The sequence below is a fragment of the Heloderma suspectum genome, chromosome 1, assembly GCF_057233095.1.
Source record: "Heloderma suspectum isolate Gila_16-S chromosome 1, 16-S_ref, whole genome shotgun sequence".
NCBI lineage: Eukaryota > Metazoa > Chordata > Lepidosauria > Squamata > Helodermatidae > Heloderma > Heloderma suspectum.
In genome coordinates, this window is record NC_139458.1 from 72,892,629 (window position 1) to 72,910,597 (window position 17,969).

A 17,969-nucleotide genomic window follows, 5' to 3' on the forward strand; every position below is an offset into this window, starting at 1 on the left:
CCACTCAACATGGCGGCGCGAGTTTCAAAGAAAAGGAGAGGCGGGGTTTCCGGTCCCGCCTCGGCGCGCGCAAGGGCGTTGGGTCGGCGCCAGAAGCTCCCGCTGACATGGCTTTTCCCAATCCGTGGGGTCCCGTGCGGCCGACGGCGGCTGGACTGATGTTAGCTCGGTTGCTGTCCGCGGGTGTGGTGTCCCAGGTAAGGCGGGTCGTTCTCTCTCTCCCCCTAAATACGCGTGACATATTAACTCTAGTAATATCTGCATATTACATAATGTATCTGCATAATGTATGGCTGTGAGAGCTGGACTATAAGGAAGGCTGAGCACCGAAGAACTGATGCTTTCGAACTGTGGTGCTGGAGAAGACTCTTACGAGTCCCCTGGACTGCAAGGAGGTCAGATCAGTCCATCCTAAAGGAAATCAACCCTGAGTGCTCATTGGAAGGGCAGATACTGAAGCTGAAGCTCCAATATTTTGGCCACCTAATGCGAAGAGAAAACTCCCTGGAAAAGACCCTGATGCTGGGAAAGACTGAGGGCAAAAGGAGAAGGGGACGGCAGAGGATGAGATGGCTAGATAGCATCACTGATGCAATGAATATGGACTTGAACACACTCCGGGAGAGAGCGCAGGACAGGAAGGCCTGGCGTGCTATGGTCCATGGGGTCACGAAGAGTCGGACACGACTGAACAACAACAGTATCTGCAATCTGTTCATATTTTCCCAGCTGTAGCAACCTAATCCCTAATATTGTTCCTCAATTTATTAAATACGGTCAGGGTATTGCAATGGGAAAGGTACAAATGAAACTGCCTTAGGGTGCAATCCTATTCATGTTTAGGCAGAAAAAAGCCTTACGATTCCCAGCATTCCCCAGCTAGCATAGCAAGCTGGGGGATGCTGGGAGCCATAGAACGTCTTTCTGTCTAAGCATGCATAGGATCGCACCTTTATTAACTTAATTTAGGGTACAATCCTGTGGCCACTAGACAGCAGCTGGATGGCCATAGGATTGTTTGGTTTTGGAGAACTGACCTTGGAGCCTGTGCTCTGAGGTCGGTCCCCAGAAAACAGCCTCCCCGCCACCACCTCATAGGTCGTGTGGATCATCCAGGGCTCCATGTTCGAAAGAGCCGCGTGGAGCAGGACGTAAGGGGACGTTCCTGACGGAGGGGAGGGGACTTCTGAAGGGCCACTAGGATGCTTCTTATTTGTCATCCGGCTCTCCTTTCCCCCGCCCCCCCGGAAGCACTGCAGCTAGTCAGCTGAAATCGGCTGTCTAGCTGCAGACGCCGGGCAACTGGGGAGCATGGAGGCAGAGATCCCCTCTGCGCTCCACCCGCCCTGTATTGGATAGGCGGTCACCTCCAAGTTCAGAGGTGTCCACCTATCCCCATAGGATTGCTCCCTTATAGGCTGACCACCCAGCTTTGTCTACTCTGTCTGGTAGCCTTTCTAAAAGATTTCGGGCAATGGCCCTGCTGAGATCTTTTGGAACTGCAGAGCCCTCCTCAATGTTCCTAACCCAGTTACAACAATTCTGGGGTATTACTGCAATTTTTTTTAACTTTTCCTTAAAGCAAGTTCAGTTGGAGTTACATTGAAACAAGCAAGTTTAGGATGGCAGGAATGCACATATTAGCTTAATTTCCACTGTAAATGTATTTAAATACAACCATATGCACATAAGGAACTTCATAGAAGAACAAAATGTGTATGTTTATTTAATCTCATTTATATGCTGCTCCATTTTGCAGATGCTTCAAGATTTACATAAATTCTTCAGGATTGATCCAGTCCACTGTGGGCACGATGTCCGTATATAGAGGACTTCCATAAGACTGTATAGTGCCTTATTCTCTCTTCCCTCCCACCTGTAGTTCTGTGTACACAGGCAGCATGATGGACTGCACATGTGTAACCTTTGAGTCAGAACTAGGGCTGGGTTCAGGTGCTGAGGAGTTACTTTCTGGATCAAGCAAAGTACTTTCTGCTTCCCGGTATCTCTAAGCTTCCTTCTCATCTCTATACTTACTTTTTGGAGTGCAAGTAACTTCTAAGTTGTACTAATAGAGGGCAAGGACTCACTGAGGAAGGGTGCACAGGTCTCCCATTCCCCCAGCAGTCCATGGAGTTGCATGTGTGGTGGACTGAATCATGCTCAATCAGTCTTTTTAAGGGTGCAATCCTATGTATATTGAGGCAGAAGAAGGTCCTACAACTTTCAGCATTGCCCAGCCAGCGATTTAGACTTTTCCTGTCTAAACAGGCATAGGATTGTGCCCTAAAAAATTAAAAAAGGAGGAATATGGCTTTTCCCTAAATATTCAGGTTGCACACAAATATTATAAATCAGTAGCCAATGCCCTGTGACAAAGATTCAAAGAACCCCTGGGAGATTTGATGATTCTCGTGACTGCTGGCATGGTGCTCTTCCCTCTCACTGTAGCCACAGAGGTGGGAATAACAGGCCAGATTTTCACTATTTTTAATATGAAAGCAGGAAGGATTTGGGTGCTAAATATACATAGGTTGATTTTCCTTTTCTATTCGCAATTTTTTTTCCCCTGAAATGTACTAAAACTTAGGTTGGGTTATAAAGATTCTTTACCAGAGTGATAACAAAGCACTGTGCTAGTATTTTTTTAGGTGGTATATTATTTGTAGTAGCATTGTTTTTTCTAGTGGGAGGGCAGGGCACAGCAGAAATAATAAAACTAAAAGGATGTAGATTTATTCCCATATTCATTAGCTTCTGGGGCTAGGGGAATGCAGTGTGCTACCTATCATGGTTAGGCTTTCAGTCATGCAGCCTGACTCTAAGCATGTTTGGGGGGGGGGGGTTCAGTGGGGCTTATTCCCAAGTAAGTGTGTTTAGAATTGGAACCCTAATCTCAGGGATGCTTCACTTGGTTGCAAATTTTGTTTATGTTTGTAGTGAACTCTCACTTTTCTATTGTAGGAGACTCTGGATATATGTGGAAAACCAGCTCCTTGTTTTGTTCATCTCTCAGAGGCAGAAGAAATTGCAGACCTCCATGCCAAAATCAACCAGGTAACATAATCTTTCAGTGCTGGAATAGGAGTTCTCCTGATAAAGGCAACAACACACATCATTTCCTCTGGATTGTAATAAATTATTTCTGAGTGGTGAGACAGCACTGTAGCAGCATAGAATCAAAGATGGTCCTTGTAGGCCATCTGGTCCAGCCCCCTATTCATGGTCATGCTGGCTGGGGATAGTGGCGGTGGGGGGTTTGAAGTCCAACACCTCTTGAGGAAAACTGCCCCTGTAAGTAACTCAAGCCCATTAGATCTAGTCCTGGCCTCTGGGGCAGCAGAGAAACTCCACCCTTCAAATACCTGAAGGGCTGTCATGTTCTCCAGGCTAAACATATCCAATTCCTTCAACTTTTCTTGCTAGGACTTGTTTTCCATACCACTGACTATTTTCATTACCCTCCTCTGAACCTGCTCCAGTTTGTCTACATCCTTCTTAAAAGTGGTTTTTCTCAATTCTCATTATCTTTCTGATAGTCTCTTCTTGCTTTTGTCTGTGCTATAATGCCCCCTCAGGAGTAGGCCCCAGTGCAACAGCTTTCATACCTGCAAAGGGCAGCTCAGATGCCTTTAAATACCCTCTTATTTCCAATCAGGGATCGGAGGTAATGGCGGAAGAAGTTTGCGGTCTGGATAGGAATGTTCCTCATCCCTGCTGTAATGCTTCCACCTAGTACAAAATATAGAAGCAAACTTTTTCATTGTGAAGAGGAAGAAATTATTGAATCCACTCATAGAGGTTTTGATATAAGAGTTTTCTAGCTTGATCACAATGTCTGGAAAAATACCTGTTCTGTTTTCAACTGGACATTTTGGATGTTGGCAAATAGAACTAGAAGTCCGAGAGGTTGAATTCTTAACTGTAGCTGGAATTAGCTTTCAGAAGTAATGTTAAATTGAACTCTTCAGAAGAGATGGCATTTCAATGAGTAAATGATAATCAAGCTCCCCCAAATTTTATTACAAAGGGAACTATGTATTGGCTCATGCAACTACACAACAACTAATTATCTTTCCTGAAAACTACTTGAAGATCAAGTTTTATTTTCTTTTTTAGCAGTGGTGAGGGTGGCTGTAAATACTTCAAGCATACTGCATGGAAATTAAAATGTAACTATTTTAATGTTTATAGATTAATCTAGAGGCTGAAATCCTGCAAATGGAAAAAGATACAGCAGACATTTCTCATCCATTCTACCTGAGTAAGTATTTTTGTTTTAGGCTATTGTTTGACACTGCAGATCAAAAGCTACTGCTGTTAGGATTAATGTAAGACTTTTTTTACTCAGCTTTATGTCATCATAATGTTGTAGGTATTTGTACTGATTTTGGGGTTGTGATTTACTTAGGCCCTAGTCAAACCAGAATCAAGGGTTGCCAAAATGAAACAAAGTCACAGATGCATCAAATTAACAGTTAATTGATTATACCCAGGTGCTAAATGGATGCAGAAAGAAATGCAAAGATAGCTCACATGTCCGTTTAGCTGGGCCTCTGTCACAGCTGTGCAGTCGGGTCCCCACAGTACACAAGATGTCACAAATTTCTCCAAGCTGGCTGTCCACGTTTCTCCTTGGAAGTGAGACCAAATTGGTTTGCTCTTGGTATGAGCTTATATAGCTACCCCCCACCTTCCAGAAGGTGCTTGCAGCATCCAGGCTGGGAGATAAGTCCCCCATTCCTAGGAAAGAAGGCCCCAATGTTCCAGCATGAGAGGGAAAGTTTCTCAGCTCTTAGGTGAGACAAGGCACAATACAATACAGTCTTACAGGGGTGAGATAATTAGGCAAAGGCCAGGCAACTGCAGGATTGTTGATGTGAATTACATTGCGTGAGAGGCCTACTTACTTAACTAAAACTGCCCACTATACTAAGCTATACATGTCTCTGTGGACTCAAACAGCATGTAGGATGCTGTGCAAGTTCATACCTGACTCCTCGCCATTCTTCAGAAACCAAATCCGTTACAGTATTTCTTTTAGGGTGCTTGGTTGAAGCTAGTGCCATGTATATAATCTAGTAACAAAACTAGTACCATCTATATAACTGCTGACTGAACATTTGATGTGCTGATAGGCTTTGGTTGCCCAAAGTTCAGGCAGGAATAATGAGCTCTGGAAAAGGTAACAGACCTACCAAAGCCCTGATGGTGAACAGTTAGACACATTGCATGAGCAAAACCCATACCCTTTATTGCATACAAACTAAGGATCTTAACATAATGTCTTAAGCTGTGACAATCCTGAATGTCTCTGAAGGGTAAAAGCCCTAAGAGCTTGGAAAGAGGGCTGAGAATGTAACTATTTGTACCTGAAATAAGTAGAACTGAGGCATCAACACTTCAAAAACATACGCTGTCCTTCATGGGTATGTGTAGATCTACCCTGAAACACTAAGCCTGCAATCCTATGCACATTTGCCTCAGAGTAAGTCCCATTGAACTCAGTGGGTGAAACCCAATTAGTGTTGCTTTGCCAATGGAAGGCTTCCATCAGAAGAGGGAGGGGGCAATTTCCCCATCTCCCCTGCAGCCTCCCACTCTCTCCAAAATCTGCTCTGGTGGGTTTGGGCGCCCTCTGGAACAGGTTTTGGGATGGTGTGGGGGGGCTGCAGGGGGGAGGGAAAGATCTGTTGTGCAAGCAGAATTTTGCTTGCACATTATTAGATGTAGCCTGATATGTTGTGTTGATTTGTTGTATCTCTAAACGGCAGGCTAGAAATCCATGTAATAAATAATAACAATGGTGTACGAATTGACTTTTTACACAGTTTTTCTTCTAGCACACGTCTTATCAAGAGACACTGTGGAAACCACTGGTATATTTTTTACTGTTTGCTTTCTAGTCTGTTTCCACACGCTTTGTAATTGTTAGCATCTGAAAGACAGATGCATGCACTTTTTATTTCAACTACAAACTAACAGCATACTTACCAAGATTTTGTAAAACTATTTTTCAAAGCATACAAATAACATTTTGTCTTGGGCCTGCTTTCATTTGAATGCGTGTGTAACTCCGACAGATTTTTTAAAACTCTACTATAGCTCAGAAATGCCAAGTTCTGCAAGAGATGAACAGGCACCTAGAAGCAGTGCTGAAAGACAAAAGATCTCTTAGGCAGAGGCTAGTGAAACCATTGTGTCAAGAAAGTCTGCCTATTGAAGCTGTCTTCCACAGGTAAGAAACTGACAGACTCCGTCTTGCTTTATTTTATCTTATCTTCTTATCTTGTGTGTGTCTGTGCATGTATGTGTGCACAGAGAGAGAAAGAGAGACAAAGACGGAAGTGTTTGCGTGTCCACTATGGACTCAAAAACCATACATCCGATTGTTATGAAACTTTTAGGATTTGTTCTACCTCTACCTGGGATGGTTTTAGGCATAGTGAAAATTTTGAATGCCACCGTGAAACAAAATTGTGGCCTATCAAATTTTTTACAGATTTACTGCTTCAGTACCATTTGATCGATACCAACCAAGCTTTGCATCATGATTCAGCACTGCAGCAAGCAGATTTTAACTGTACAAAATTGCATTTGCCATCTTGAAACAAAATGGCAGCCAATCAAAAATTTTAAATGCTTACAGTTTCAATACCATTTGATTGATTTCAACCTAACTTCGCATGATGATTCAGCACTGCAGTAAGCAAATTTTAACCATCCAAAAAGCACTATAAAACTAATAGCGATTAGTAAACAAAAACTGAAATTGGCTGAGAAGTAATATAAATACAATACGCAGGTAAGTCCATAGCAGAGGCCATGCAGAGGGGTTCCAGTGGGCGTGGCTTCACTCAGATGGGGCAGGCACAATGTCTCCAACTCTTGACGGGTGTGTAATGCTTTGTTGTATCAAACTAAGGGCTCTTCCCAACCTGTGTGAAGCCGGGCCTGTTTGCTAGTTGCATTTATATATCAATTACCCCATCTATTCTCGAAATCAATGAAATACAATGACAACAAAATCCAATTAAAAATAAAGCTGCAATTTACCACACTAAAACCATCCAAAAAAATCATACTGCACAGCTGTAAACAGCCAAAAAAGGAAACCTACAACCAGCCAGCTTCAGCCCTCCTAAAAAGGTACGTTTTTTATAGCTTTCAAAAGTCTTGAACAGGGGTGGGCAACTTCTGGCTCTCCAGATGTTTTGGCCTACAGCTCACATGATCCCTCACTATTGGATTTGCTGGCTAGGGCTGATGGGAATTGAAGGCCAAATTGTCTAGAGGACCACAAGTTGCCCACCCCTGGTCTAGGAGGTTCATTGCTGTGCCATCTGTGAGTGTGTGTTCCAAAGCCTCAGGAAAGCTTATCCTGTTCAAGAGGTTCAATTCAGTCACTAGATACTCTGAGCAGTGGCCTTCCTCCAGATCATAACAAGTGAACTATGTTTGTGGTGGTAAACAAGTGTGACAAGGTTTTTAGTTAAAATACTTCCAACTTAACATTTCTACTAGCAGGGTAACCATTTTACTGAATATGCTCAAAGTACTTCTAAGTGTGAAACTGTTTGAAATATAGAACACCTATGTATAGCATTTAAAATGTACCTTGCCTCAGTTACTCATGCCACAGTTGAGGGTGCTGCTGTACTTGTGTCCTGCTTGTGGGTTCCCATAGGCAGGTGGTTGGGCACTGTGTGAACAGATTGCTGGGCTAGATGGACCTTGGTCTGTTGCAGTATGGCTCTTCTTATGTTCTTACCTATATCTATACTGGACTACTGCAATGTTTTCTATGTGGGGCTGCCTTTAAAGGCAATTCAGAAGCTGCAATTGGTGCAAAATGCTGTGGAGATTCCCAGCTGCCTTTTAAAGGCAAGGAAAGATTGCAACATCCCAACTTAAGTCTGCCACCAACCCTCAATTTACCCTACCTCCTGAGCAAGAGGAATTCCAAGAGCTGCAGGTTTATTTTCAACATGGGAGAGGGGCAAGTATCAGTTAATCTCCTCAACCACCACTGAGCGAGTTCTGCCCATTTTTCTCTTATTTTCCCTTGGTCAAAGTACTTAGCCTGAAAGTGTGCTCTGGCACATAGAGGAAAGATCCTTGTGTTGACAAAATATACAGTGAAACCCCAGGTTCCAAAGTAAGAAGCTTTCTTAAGTTTAGGGACAGAGATATAAGGAATGAGGAAGAAAAAGGGTAGCATAAAAAGAAACAAAACAGTTTAGTGTTTAACCTGAGCTAGATAAACTTAGAGGAATCTCAGGTTTCCTTGCAAGGAACATGGATCACCCATGACGTTCAGTAGATAACAGATTTTCATAGGGAATAATTCCCATTTTTAAACCTGCAGAATCAGGAGATAGGGGTTGATAGGCGAGGACAACCTCCATCCGGGCATGGCCGCGTGAAGCTTGGGCGCTCCTCTAGGGCAGAGTTTTGACACTTGGGACATAGCATCTACACAGAGGGAGATGGGCCATTGACACTCTTCAATAACCCAGGAAGGAGGAAGTAAAAGGGTAAAACTACAAGAGATTTATAATCTATGCCTGGTAAACAAGAAGTATTGGAGGGAATTCCAGCTTGTGTGTTGGAGGGTGTTTGAAATGTGACAGGTAAGTTGCTGTGTAATGGGGAAGCTAGAGCAATATGCCAGGTATATTGTACTTTTAAAGAGACAGGCTGTGTTTCTCCACAGATATGCTGCCAGAATGCTATTGGGTGATTAGAATACATCCCAACAACCTTATATCAACTGCCTTGGCTACCTATTTGTTTCCAAGCTCAATTTTTAAATTGCCAATATAGACCTTTAAAGGTTATTTCAAGGACTGTCTTATCCTTAAGATCAGCTTTGGGGGCTCGGGCTCTCTCCTCTAGAAGTTCAATTGACGGGCATCAGAGACAAGAGCTTGTCAGTAGTAGCACCACAGCTATGGAATACCTTCCCTGGAAAAATCTGACAGGTCCCACAGTTTTAGATGGACTGTGAACACTTTTTTTTAATCCAGGCATGCATTTGGCATGTAATCCTTTCTCCTTTATTAAAACTGCTTTTATGCTGTTTTAATTTTGTTGCTGCTGTTTTACTCTTCCCTTGGTTTTGTTTGTATAATTAGTTTAGTTTTTCATATTAATACTCATGTTTGTATGTCACTAAGAGTACATTTTGGGTAGCAAAGCAAGATAGAAATGAAGTTAAAGAATTATGTCTTTGCTCCTTAGCTTTTATACACATTCATGTTTCTTGCACATGTGGAGTGCTTGGGCTTGTTTTAGAGATAATCTAGATTTGACGGAGGGAGCAATCCTATGTGGATTGGTGGTCGCTTCCAAGCCCAGGGGCGACTGCCTATCCAGTGCGGGGCCGGAGGAGGAGATCTCCTCCCCGCTCCCGCTGCCCTGCTTTCGCGGTGAGACAGCTTCTGAGCATAGGGCTGATCCGCACTGCCTATGAGGCGGCACGGGAGGGGGTGGAGGTCGGTTCTCCAGGAACCTACCTCGGAGCGTGGGCTCCGAGGTCGATTCCCGGGAACTGAACTATCCTATGGCCGTCTAGCTGCTGACTAGTGGCCATAGGATTGCACCCAAAATGTCTTTCATTGTTTGCATTTAGAAACTTTATATGAATTGTGTATTTAAATTTATTTTAAAATATATTAGTGGGGATTTTGGAATAGAGGCCAAAGATTGTTAAACTGCAGAATTTTGAATAGTCTTTTCTATGTTTGTTTAAACTCCAGGTATGCAGTAGAATTATTGGCCCTGGCAGTGGCTTTCATTGAAAAACTAGAAACCCATCTAGCCACAGTAAGGAGCATTCCTCAAATACCTCTGACTATGAAAAACCTGGTGAGTAGTCAGTCATAACATTTCACTAGTAAACTTTCTTTGAAAGCAAACATAGTTTATAGCTGGCATAAAGTAGTGGTTAAGAGCTGAACTATAATTGAGTTCAGATCTCAGCTCAGCTGTAGATTTGCTGGGTTATCTTAGGTAATCTTTTTATCTCTTAGTCTCAGAATACTGGCCTGCCTTAGAGGATAGGCCTGTACCCTGAGATAATGTATGCAAAGCACTTGGGGGAAACTTCAGCTTTACTATTTCACTTCATACTGAGCTTTCCCCTGTAATGAGAAATCATGTCTATACGTGGGTTTCCCATACCAAAGCAGCATGGTGTTTCCCTGGAGTAAGTTGGCAAATGCAGATCCCATTAGTTCCACTTCCCTTTGCTAGAACAGCACTTTGTGATTAGCTCTCATATTGCTGAACCTCTTGAAAAACTTGTGAAAATACTCATATTCATATTATATTCCAGGACAGTGCACTAGCAAAGATGGACTTGTTGGTAACAGAGACAGAAGAACTGACAGAACAAATACTGGAGTGGAGAGAAAAACAAAAGGCAATCTTTAACAATTCACAGCTGACTGTTGGATCAGATTCCTGGTTCGGAAGTATATGATAGTGCATTCTTTTCCTTCTCTGTCACCGTTCTGAGACTGTTTAGCAGTTTTGTGTGACTGATAGAACACACCTGCGTTTTTACTCTTGCGCTCAGATTTACAACCACTTGTGTCTGTCGTCTGAAATGAATATTTGTACACGGAACTAGTATTATGTAGAAATTGACAGATGTTAAATTACTTGATGAAGGCTGATGGCTCTCTTGAGCCTCCCTGAGGAATGTTTTAATGAAGCAATTTCATGATGCTGCCTTAACAATGTCATTTTTATGTACATATGTCCTGTATTTATAGGAAGTGAATAAACTAAATTCAAAAAGCCATCTTTCCAGTCACATTTGTCCTCTGGTGCCTATGATTCCCTAAACAAATAATGTACAAAACAGTTCAGGTAAGAGAAGAATGACAATAGCATAGTCAGTTGGTTGAAAAATTGTCATTGATAAGTATTAGGACGCCAGCATTAATGACAATATAACCCTATTCAGGCATTCTAAATCTTACGCTGATAACATGAGGAGCATGAGAACAAGCGCACTCATTCTGTTCTCACTCTGTCACTGTTCCTGTTGCCTTCCTCATGTTCAAAGTAAGTTTCTGCGACTTAGAGCTTTCCACGTTCCTGTAGGCTCCCCTTGTGATGAAGAACCCTGATTTTCTAGCATTCTACATCACACAGGGAGCCTTCACAGACACGAAAGGCTCTGTGCTGCAGAAGCTTGTCCTAAACATGAGAAGGGCAACAAAAACTGTTCCAACTGTGACACGTATGCAGATGAGTATGCCACTGCATAATGGGCTTGATTTAAGTTTTTATATTCCATGCATTATATTTGGGAAAGATGTTGGCTAAGATTCCTGTATTTCATAATTCCCAAGAAAACAGAAGGGGGTGAGCATCCAAAGTAGATCACAAAGAAGAGAACAGGTTCTCAGGATGCAAGATAGAATTTATTATAAGAAGCCCAATGCGTGGCCTTTTTTTCTTATTTTTGGCCTTCAAGGGGTAAAGAAGAAAGTCTGCAGAATTTTATTAGCAAAAGATTATCTCCTGTGTCAATCTACTGGTGACTGGTCTGCAGAATTTTTTCTTTCCCCTTGAAGAAGGCATAAAATAAGAAAAAAGGCCAAAATGCGTTAGAATTCATTATAAGAAGCCCATCTTGCATCCTGAGAACCTGTTTCTCTGTGATTTTCATAATTCCCAGCCAGGATCCATCTCTCCTCTCCATCTGCTGTTTCTTTCTGTTCCAGCTATTGGGATAAGCAGCACAGTTCATTCTGTAATTGTTTTTTCTGGCACAATCAATACCAGAAAAAAGGGTTTACTGTGGGAAGTGCATTGACATAGGTTCTACTGTTTAGTACTCTTGGAAGCATCTTAAATTATTGCAGTAGCTTATAAAGCTCCAGGGAATATTGTATTGCAGGACATATGTAAAAGAACCCATGAACATAAATGTCTATGTATATGCAGCCTTGGAAATAGACGTGTGTTTAAACCATAAACATACTTAATGGGAATTGACTCTTTCTGTCTCTTGTTATAGTTCTAATTATTTATAACTACCATGTGGATAAATGTGCGGAGAGAGGCAGGCAATGAAGGCAAGGCCTGCTCCAGATGGACTCTCCAATCCCCCACAGGACCATCTATCATCAACTACACCGTGATTTTTATATGTTGCTACTGTTTGTGTTTTGTTGAATATGTTCTGTTAAACTGTCTTAGGGTGCAACCCTATGCATCTTTAGACAGAAAAACGTTCTACAACCACAGCTACATGTACAATCCTACATGCATAGGACTGTACCTTTAGAAGGATTTGTATCCTGAAAGGTGGGACATAAATATAATAAATGTCACCCATGCAGTAGTCCAATCCTATATATATATTTGATTGGAATTAAGTCATAGTGCATTTAGCGGGACTAACGCTCAAGTGCTTAGGATTGCAGTTATATTTTAATATGCATAAACATTTATGTAGTATTGATTCCTGAATTTAGAGGCCATGATTGGCTTGCCTTCAATTTTATTGCTGCTGTTTGTTTATTGTTCTTGAAGATGTTACCCGTGGCTAAAATCAACAAGCAATGTAAACTAAAGTAAAGCAGATAGTCCTATTAGTTCCTGTCTTTATGTGGTACAAAACCAGGACAGCAGTCTTAAGCATGTTCAGTCAGAAGTAAGCCCTATTCAATGGGCCTTACCCCTTTATAAGTTTAAGATTGCAGCCTTAAGTCTCCTTTAAATCTAAACTGATAACTGACATGCAAATTCCTGCTTTAGAAGACAAAGGAACATATTACTTAAAATAAAACAAGAATAAAAAGAAAAGAAAAAGCAAACACAATTTCTAAAAGTAAAATGTTACTTAGTAGGAGTTGCAAAACATACCTTCTGGCTACGTTTATCGTGCATTGCACTAGGGGGTTTTTAATTAAAACTAGTTTGTAACTTTTTCAGTGTTTTAGATAATTTTATTTAAGCATTAATTACTTGTGCAGCAGTAAGGAAACTTAGTGTTATATGCCACCTGAAAAAAAAGAAAATTTAAAGGCCCCCTCCTGGTAGATGTTGATGACAACATCAAACAGCCAACTGCATAGATTAGAATGCTGATCTTTTGGAATGCAGATGTCACTAGGGGGCATCATTTCTATTTAATAAAAGAAGGCTGTGTTTTATCTGCAGTCATTGCCTCTGTTGTATTTTTAATTGTATATCGAGTGTATGTATTGTTTATACTTTTAATTTGTGGTATGCCACTCTGAGAACAAAAGGACGGCATAGAAATTTCTATATAAATTCTTAATTCCCTTTGTTTCCAGCAGATATCTGCTATAGTCTACAGACATGTGAACATTTTGTTTTGTTTTTTGCTGCTTTATTTTTAACTTTACAGTCACGTCCTGGGGTTGCTTTAAGCAAGTCTATATCTCAGTATAAGTTGTATAGTGTAAAATGGAAATAGCAGACTAATGATGTGAGGGCAAGCAGTCTTTGCAAGTGGAAAAAGTATCATGATGTACTATGAAAAGTAAATGGTTAGTAGTTAGGAGTACCAAAATAGCTAGATAGTGCAAAATGCACTGCATCTCCTAGTAGATATGGTAAGGTGTGAATGTATTTAGCTAATCTTATATCAATTGCACTGGATGCCAGTATACTTATAGGCCAGCCTTCCCCAACCTGGTGTCCTCCAGATGTTTTGGACTACAACTCCCAGCATTCCTGATCATTGGTGTTGTTAGCTGGGGCTCATGGGAATTGAAGTCCAAAACACCTAGAGAGCACCAGGTTGGGGAAAGCTGTTATAGACACTCTGTGAGAGGTATTGCTTACTTTTATTTAAAGCCCATCATTCCCTGGGTCCCATATCTCTCAGAAAGACACTCCTAGTATTGGCTCCCTATGCCAGCATCAATCATCAAATCAGACCCTGCTTGGTTTAGTGACTTAGAACTATTGTAGCAGTGATCTTTCTTCCAAATTTTGCTGTGCTCCCACCTTACTGGCTTTTCATTGACCTGTGTGGCTTTTATTTTCAGTTTGCTCTTCATTCTGGCTTGTTAGAGTAAACTGCTTTGACTCTTACCAAGGGTTTGTAATCATACAAAAATATTAACTGTTTAAATACTAGATCTAAGCCAGTATTTACTTTGCGCATCATTTGATGGGAAGGTGGAATATAAATGGACTTAAATAATAATCTGTTGGAGTCCATTTGGTCTGTAATACATTTTAGCAGGCCACAATAGATATGGTCTTGTGTAAAACGTAGTGGATCCAAAGCAATCGGGAATTTAGGAAGTATGCCATCAACAGAGTTGCATGAGTCTCAAGTGTGGTCCTGTAAACACAACAGCTGCAAGCTGCTTGGCGGTGTGCATAACTAACAAAGGTGTGTATGTCATACAGCAGCAAGTAGGAGAGTCCAGTCATCTAAAGCAGGGAAGGGGAAGAAGATGTCCATGGGGGAGGGGTATCCTCTATCACTGACCACTTTTTGGTGGATTGGCTACTGACCACTAGTTGTTAGGATTCTTGCAAAGAATGCTGGACTAAGCCTTGGTCTTACTGAGTAAGGCAATCAAGTGATATTCAGGATCACTTAATGGTTAAGAGAGCCTGACCTCTGTAAATTGAACTCGCATCAGTGGACCGAGGGGATAACTTTTTGCTTTAGAAAATACACCACGCAAAGCCCCCCTCCCCTCCCCTCCCCTCCCCCGTATAACGCGTTCTGGGGAGAAGCCAGGTTTGATTTATTTACTTTTGACGTACATGTCTGATTAGCACCCCCAATTTTTGATGAAATCTTCTTGCTCAGTGTGTATTGTGTAATTTCCAGTGCGGGTCTTGAGGCCCACGGAGGAAAGCTGTTGGGGTAAGGCGACCGGCCACCGAGTCTTTCTGCCCCTCCGGAAATGCCCGCGGGTGTTACCCTCAGCGACAGACGTTTCAACAGCCCACACAGTCACAAATACAAGACGTCGAAGACGGCTGAGAGAAAGTGAGGGCCAGCCCCGCAGGAGCCACCGCAAGGAGCCCCTCCCCATTTCCTCTCGTCTTCCCAGGCGGGCAGGCCCTTCCCACAGGAGCAGCCGCGCTGGGCGGGCCCGGGCCGTGCTTCCCCCGCGCGGGGCTGTGTGTGCAGGCGAGGCGAGGCGAGGCGAGGCGAGGCGACGCGAGGCGAGGCGGGCGGCGGCGGGACAGCGATGTGATGTGGAGGCGAGGATCTGGCGAGCGCAGTGGTGGTGTCTTTTCCCGGGACTCAGACAGGACATGGCGAATGTCAAAGTTGCTGTGCGGGTCCGGCCTCTCAGCAAAAGGTGGGCTGGCGGCTTTGGAGAATATGAGGGAAAGACCTCGAGGGTGTGCATTTACACACACACACACACACACACGACGACGAAAGTACGCCTTTTCGTACTGCCTTTTACACGCGCGCACGCTCTCTCTCTCTCGTTAGGACTGACTAGGGGAGTGCGCCTTGTTGGGCTTGTGTGTGCGTGACCGTTATGTGTGACTCGTGTTTTCCCCTCAAGGGTGTGTTTGTTTGTTTGTTTGTTATATATATATATAATACATGTGGTGGCTGCGTTCCCAGCTGAAGACATGCAGTAAAATCCAGCATAAGCCCTACTTAGAGTAAACCCATTGAAGTGAATGAGATCGAAGTTAGTCATCACTAACTTGCCCCATTAATTCCAGTGAGTCAACACTGAGTATTTATGTGTGATTTAATCCATGGAAAGTCAAATCTGAGGTGCTGGGGAGTCTAGAAGCTGATGTTATGGTGATATAGGAGTTGGGAAAGAAAGATGAGTCGGTATATATGTCACCTTCAGCCTGGAGCTGTGGAACTATCTATCCATAAAGTATATCACACATTAAGGGGAGGGGTAATAGCAAAAGTTTGACCAAACAGGGTAGGGCTGCATATTGGTCAAGATAGTGTGAAGTGTGCCAGGTTGTGATGATTAAAAAGGGGTTTTAGTAGCATGACACATTTCATGGATGTAGACATACTCAGAAGTAAATTCAGTGGGACTTACTCCCAAGAGGTATGCTGCGTAAGCTATGCTTTGTAAGCTATGAGATACTTATATGAATATTCTGTATTTATTATTACAACCATGTTTTGAGCAATGAAGAACTCAGAGTACAATTTAATTGTTTAAGGGCCTTTCCAGACAATGAGTTTATAGGGCATAAGTATACAGTTGTTCCTCATTTGTTGTATGGGATCAAGTTGTCTCCCTCAAGACAGCACTTGTGTTGTTAAAATAATTCCCATTTCCATACAAACTGCAATGTTTTGCCCCTAAGGGAATTTTTTTTTCTTTTCATTTCTGGCTACTATATCCATTGCTTTTCTGAATATTTTGTAGAATGTGTGTAGATGTAATGGGCATCTACTGGAGTTGTATCTGTTGCAGCTAAAGATGTGCAACACAATAATCCCCCATACTGTCTTATAAACATTTATTCTTAATCGTTTTACACCATTGTTTGCTATACGCTTGCAGGCATATGATACTTTAGTGTTGGGGTGCTCATCTAGGGTTTCTTTGTAACTACAAAAAAGTTTGAAAAACAGTAAACTACCCCTCTCCCTACACAGCCCTACTAGTTTCAGAAACCTTTACCTGAAGTTATTTTCTTGCTGCTGTGCAAAGCCAGCACTAGAATATCTACTTGCACATTTCCTAGCAGCAAGACCCCTCACAATATTGCACTACTGACTGAACTAGAGTGAGTAAGGGTGCAATCCTATGCATGTTTAGACAGAAAAAGTATTGTAATTCCCAGCATGTCCCAGCCAGCCATGCTAAAACATGTATAGGATTGTATCTTAAAGCACTAAGGATCAAATCTGGGTTTTTTGACAGCTTGAGGGCACAATCCTATGCATGTTTAGACAGAAATAAGCCCTACAACTCCCAGCATTCCCCAGCTAGCATGGCTAAGAGTTGTAAGACTTATTACTCACATAATCAGATACACTTTCTACCTCTTTTTGTTGTAAGATATGAATAGACAAATGGTAATTAAATTTGTGAGAAATTGAGAAGGCTATAAATTAATGAGGATAAGGATGCAATTTTCATATCTGTTTCCCCTCGCCAGTAATGGAAGATTTTCTTTCTGTTTTTGAACATAGAATGTAACGTTTAAGAGATTTGTGATGTACAGCAGGGGTGCAGAACCTTAGGCCCAGGGGCCCAATCTGACCTGCCTGGGGTTCCCCAGATGTTCATGCCCCCTTTCCATGACCCCACCCTCTTTCTCCTGACTATCCTTTGGTGGTTTCCTGGCTTTTGTGCATTTTTCTCCATTCTAAAATGTTGAAATGTCTCTCCTAAGGCATAGTTCCTGGCAGTAGGAGCTTTAAACTAAAATATTCTGGGATTTTTGTTCCTGCCCCTTTGCCTTCAGATGGAATGCGGCCCCTGAGAGCTTCTCCAAAATGGAATTTGGCTGTTCGGCTGAAAGAGGTCCAACTAATTATAGAATCAGGTTATTTCTAACTTTTTGTAATGTATCCACCTGTGCCCCTAGTCTTACTTTGATTGTTTTTTTCTTCTTTCTCCCTGCTTTGTAGGGTGAGTTTAGGTATTCAGCAATTCTACACACCCTCAAAGCTGATACATATCTTTATTGCTGAACATTAATCTTGATTTACAACATTACAGGACTAAAAATTCAGCTCTCACAAACATTGGAGAGACCATTGTATGAGTGTGTTTGCCTGTAATGGGATAATTAAAACCATGTGTACTATAGAGGTTGGGGAGGATAGGAGAAAGTAAACTTTGGAGCTGTGCAAAATATGTACAGTAACATAACTCCTCCTCTGGAGAAGAGAGGGAATAGCAAGAAAGTAACAGATTGAAAAAAATAATATGTTCCCTGTCAGGGTCTTTGCTGATGTAAGTTATTTGAGTTTTCTTTATTTTATTTTTAAATAA

At 42.1% G+C, this 17,969-nt stretch overlaps 2 protein-coding genes across 3 annotated transcripts in view; both read left to right on the forward strand.

Annotated features, from left to right (window-relative positions):
- Positions 1 to 62: 62 nt before the first annotated feature.
- On the forward strand, positions 63 to 10,806 carry HAUS2 (HAUS augmin like complex subunit 2). 2 transcript variants are annotated; one of them, XM_084846780.1, is made up of 7 exons: positions 63 to 197; positions 1,760 to 1,816; positions 2,965 to 3,057; positions 4,195 to 4,264; positions 6,106 to 6,238; positions 9,762 to 9,870; positions 10,340 to 10,806. In XM_084846780.1, the coding sequence occupies exons 1-7, from the start codon at positions 108 to 110 to the stop codon at positions 10,484 to 10,486; spliced, it is 699 nt and encodes a 232-aa protein (XP_084702906.1). In that variant the 5' UTR covers positions 63 to 107; the 3' UTR covers positions 10,487 to 10,806. The 2 variants fall into 2 exon arrangements, with proteins under 2 accessions (XP_084702906.1, XP_084702914.1); XM_084846788.1 differs by lacking the exon at positions 1,760 to 1,816.
- Positions 10,807 to 15,096: 4,290 nt separating this feature from the next.
- STARD9 (StAR related lipid transfer domain containing 9) overlaps positions 15,097 to 17,969 on the forward strand; it is a 173,519-nt gene continuing 170,646 nt past the window's right edge. Inside the window, exon 1 of the mRNA XM_084846678.1 lies at positions 15,097 to 15,326. Within this exon, the coding sequence (XP_084702804.1) occupies positions 15,280 to 15,326 (47 nt within the window). The 5' untranslated portion in view covers positions 15,097 to 15,279. The remainder of the gene's footprint in view (positions 15,327 to 17,969) is intronic.

Excerpts from the sequence above, each read along its gene's own strand:
- HAUS2 (XM_084846780.1), top strand. The coding sequence starts at position 108 with ATGGCTTTTCCCAATCCGTGGGGTCCCGTGCGGCCGACGGCGGCTGGA. Across the intron at positions 1,817-2,964 it reads CAGTCCACTGTGGGCACGAT|GAGACTCTGGATATATGTGG; the intron begins GTCCGTATATAG and ends TTTCTATTGTAG. Across the intron at positions 6,239-9,761 it reads ATTGAAGCTGTCTTCCACAG|GTATGCAGTAGAATTATTGG; the intron begins GTAAGAAACTGA and ends TTTAAACTCCAG.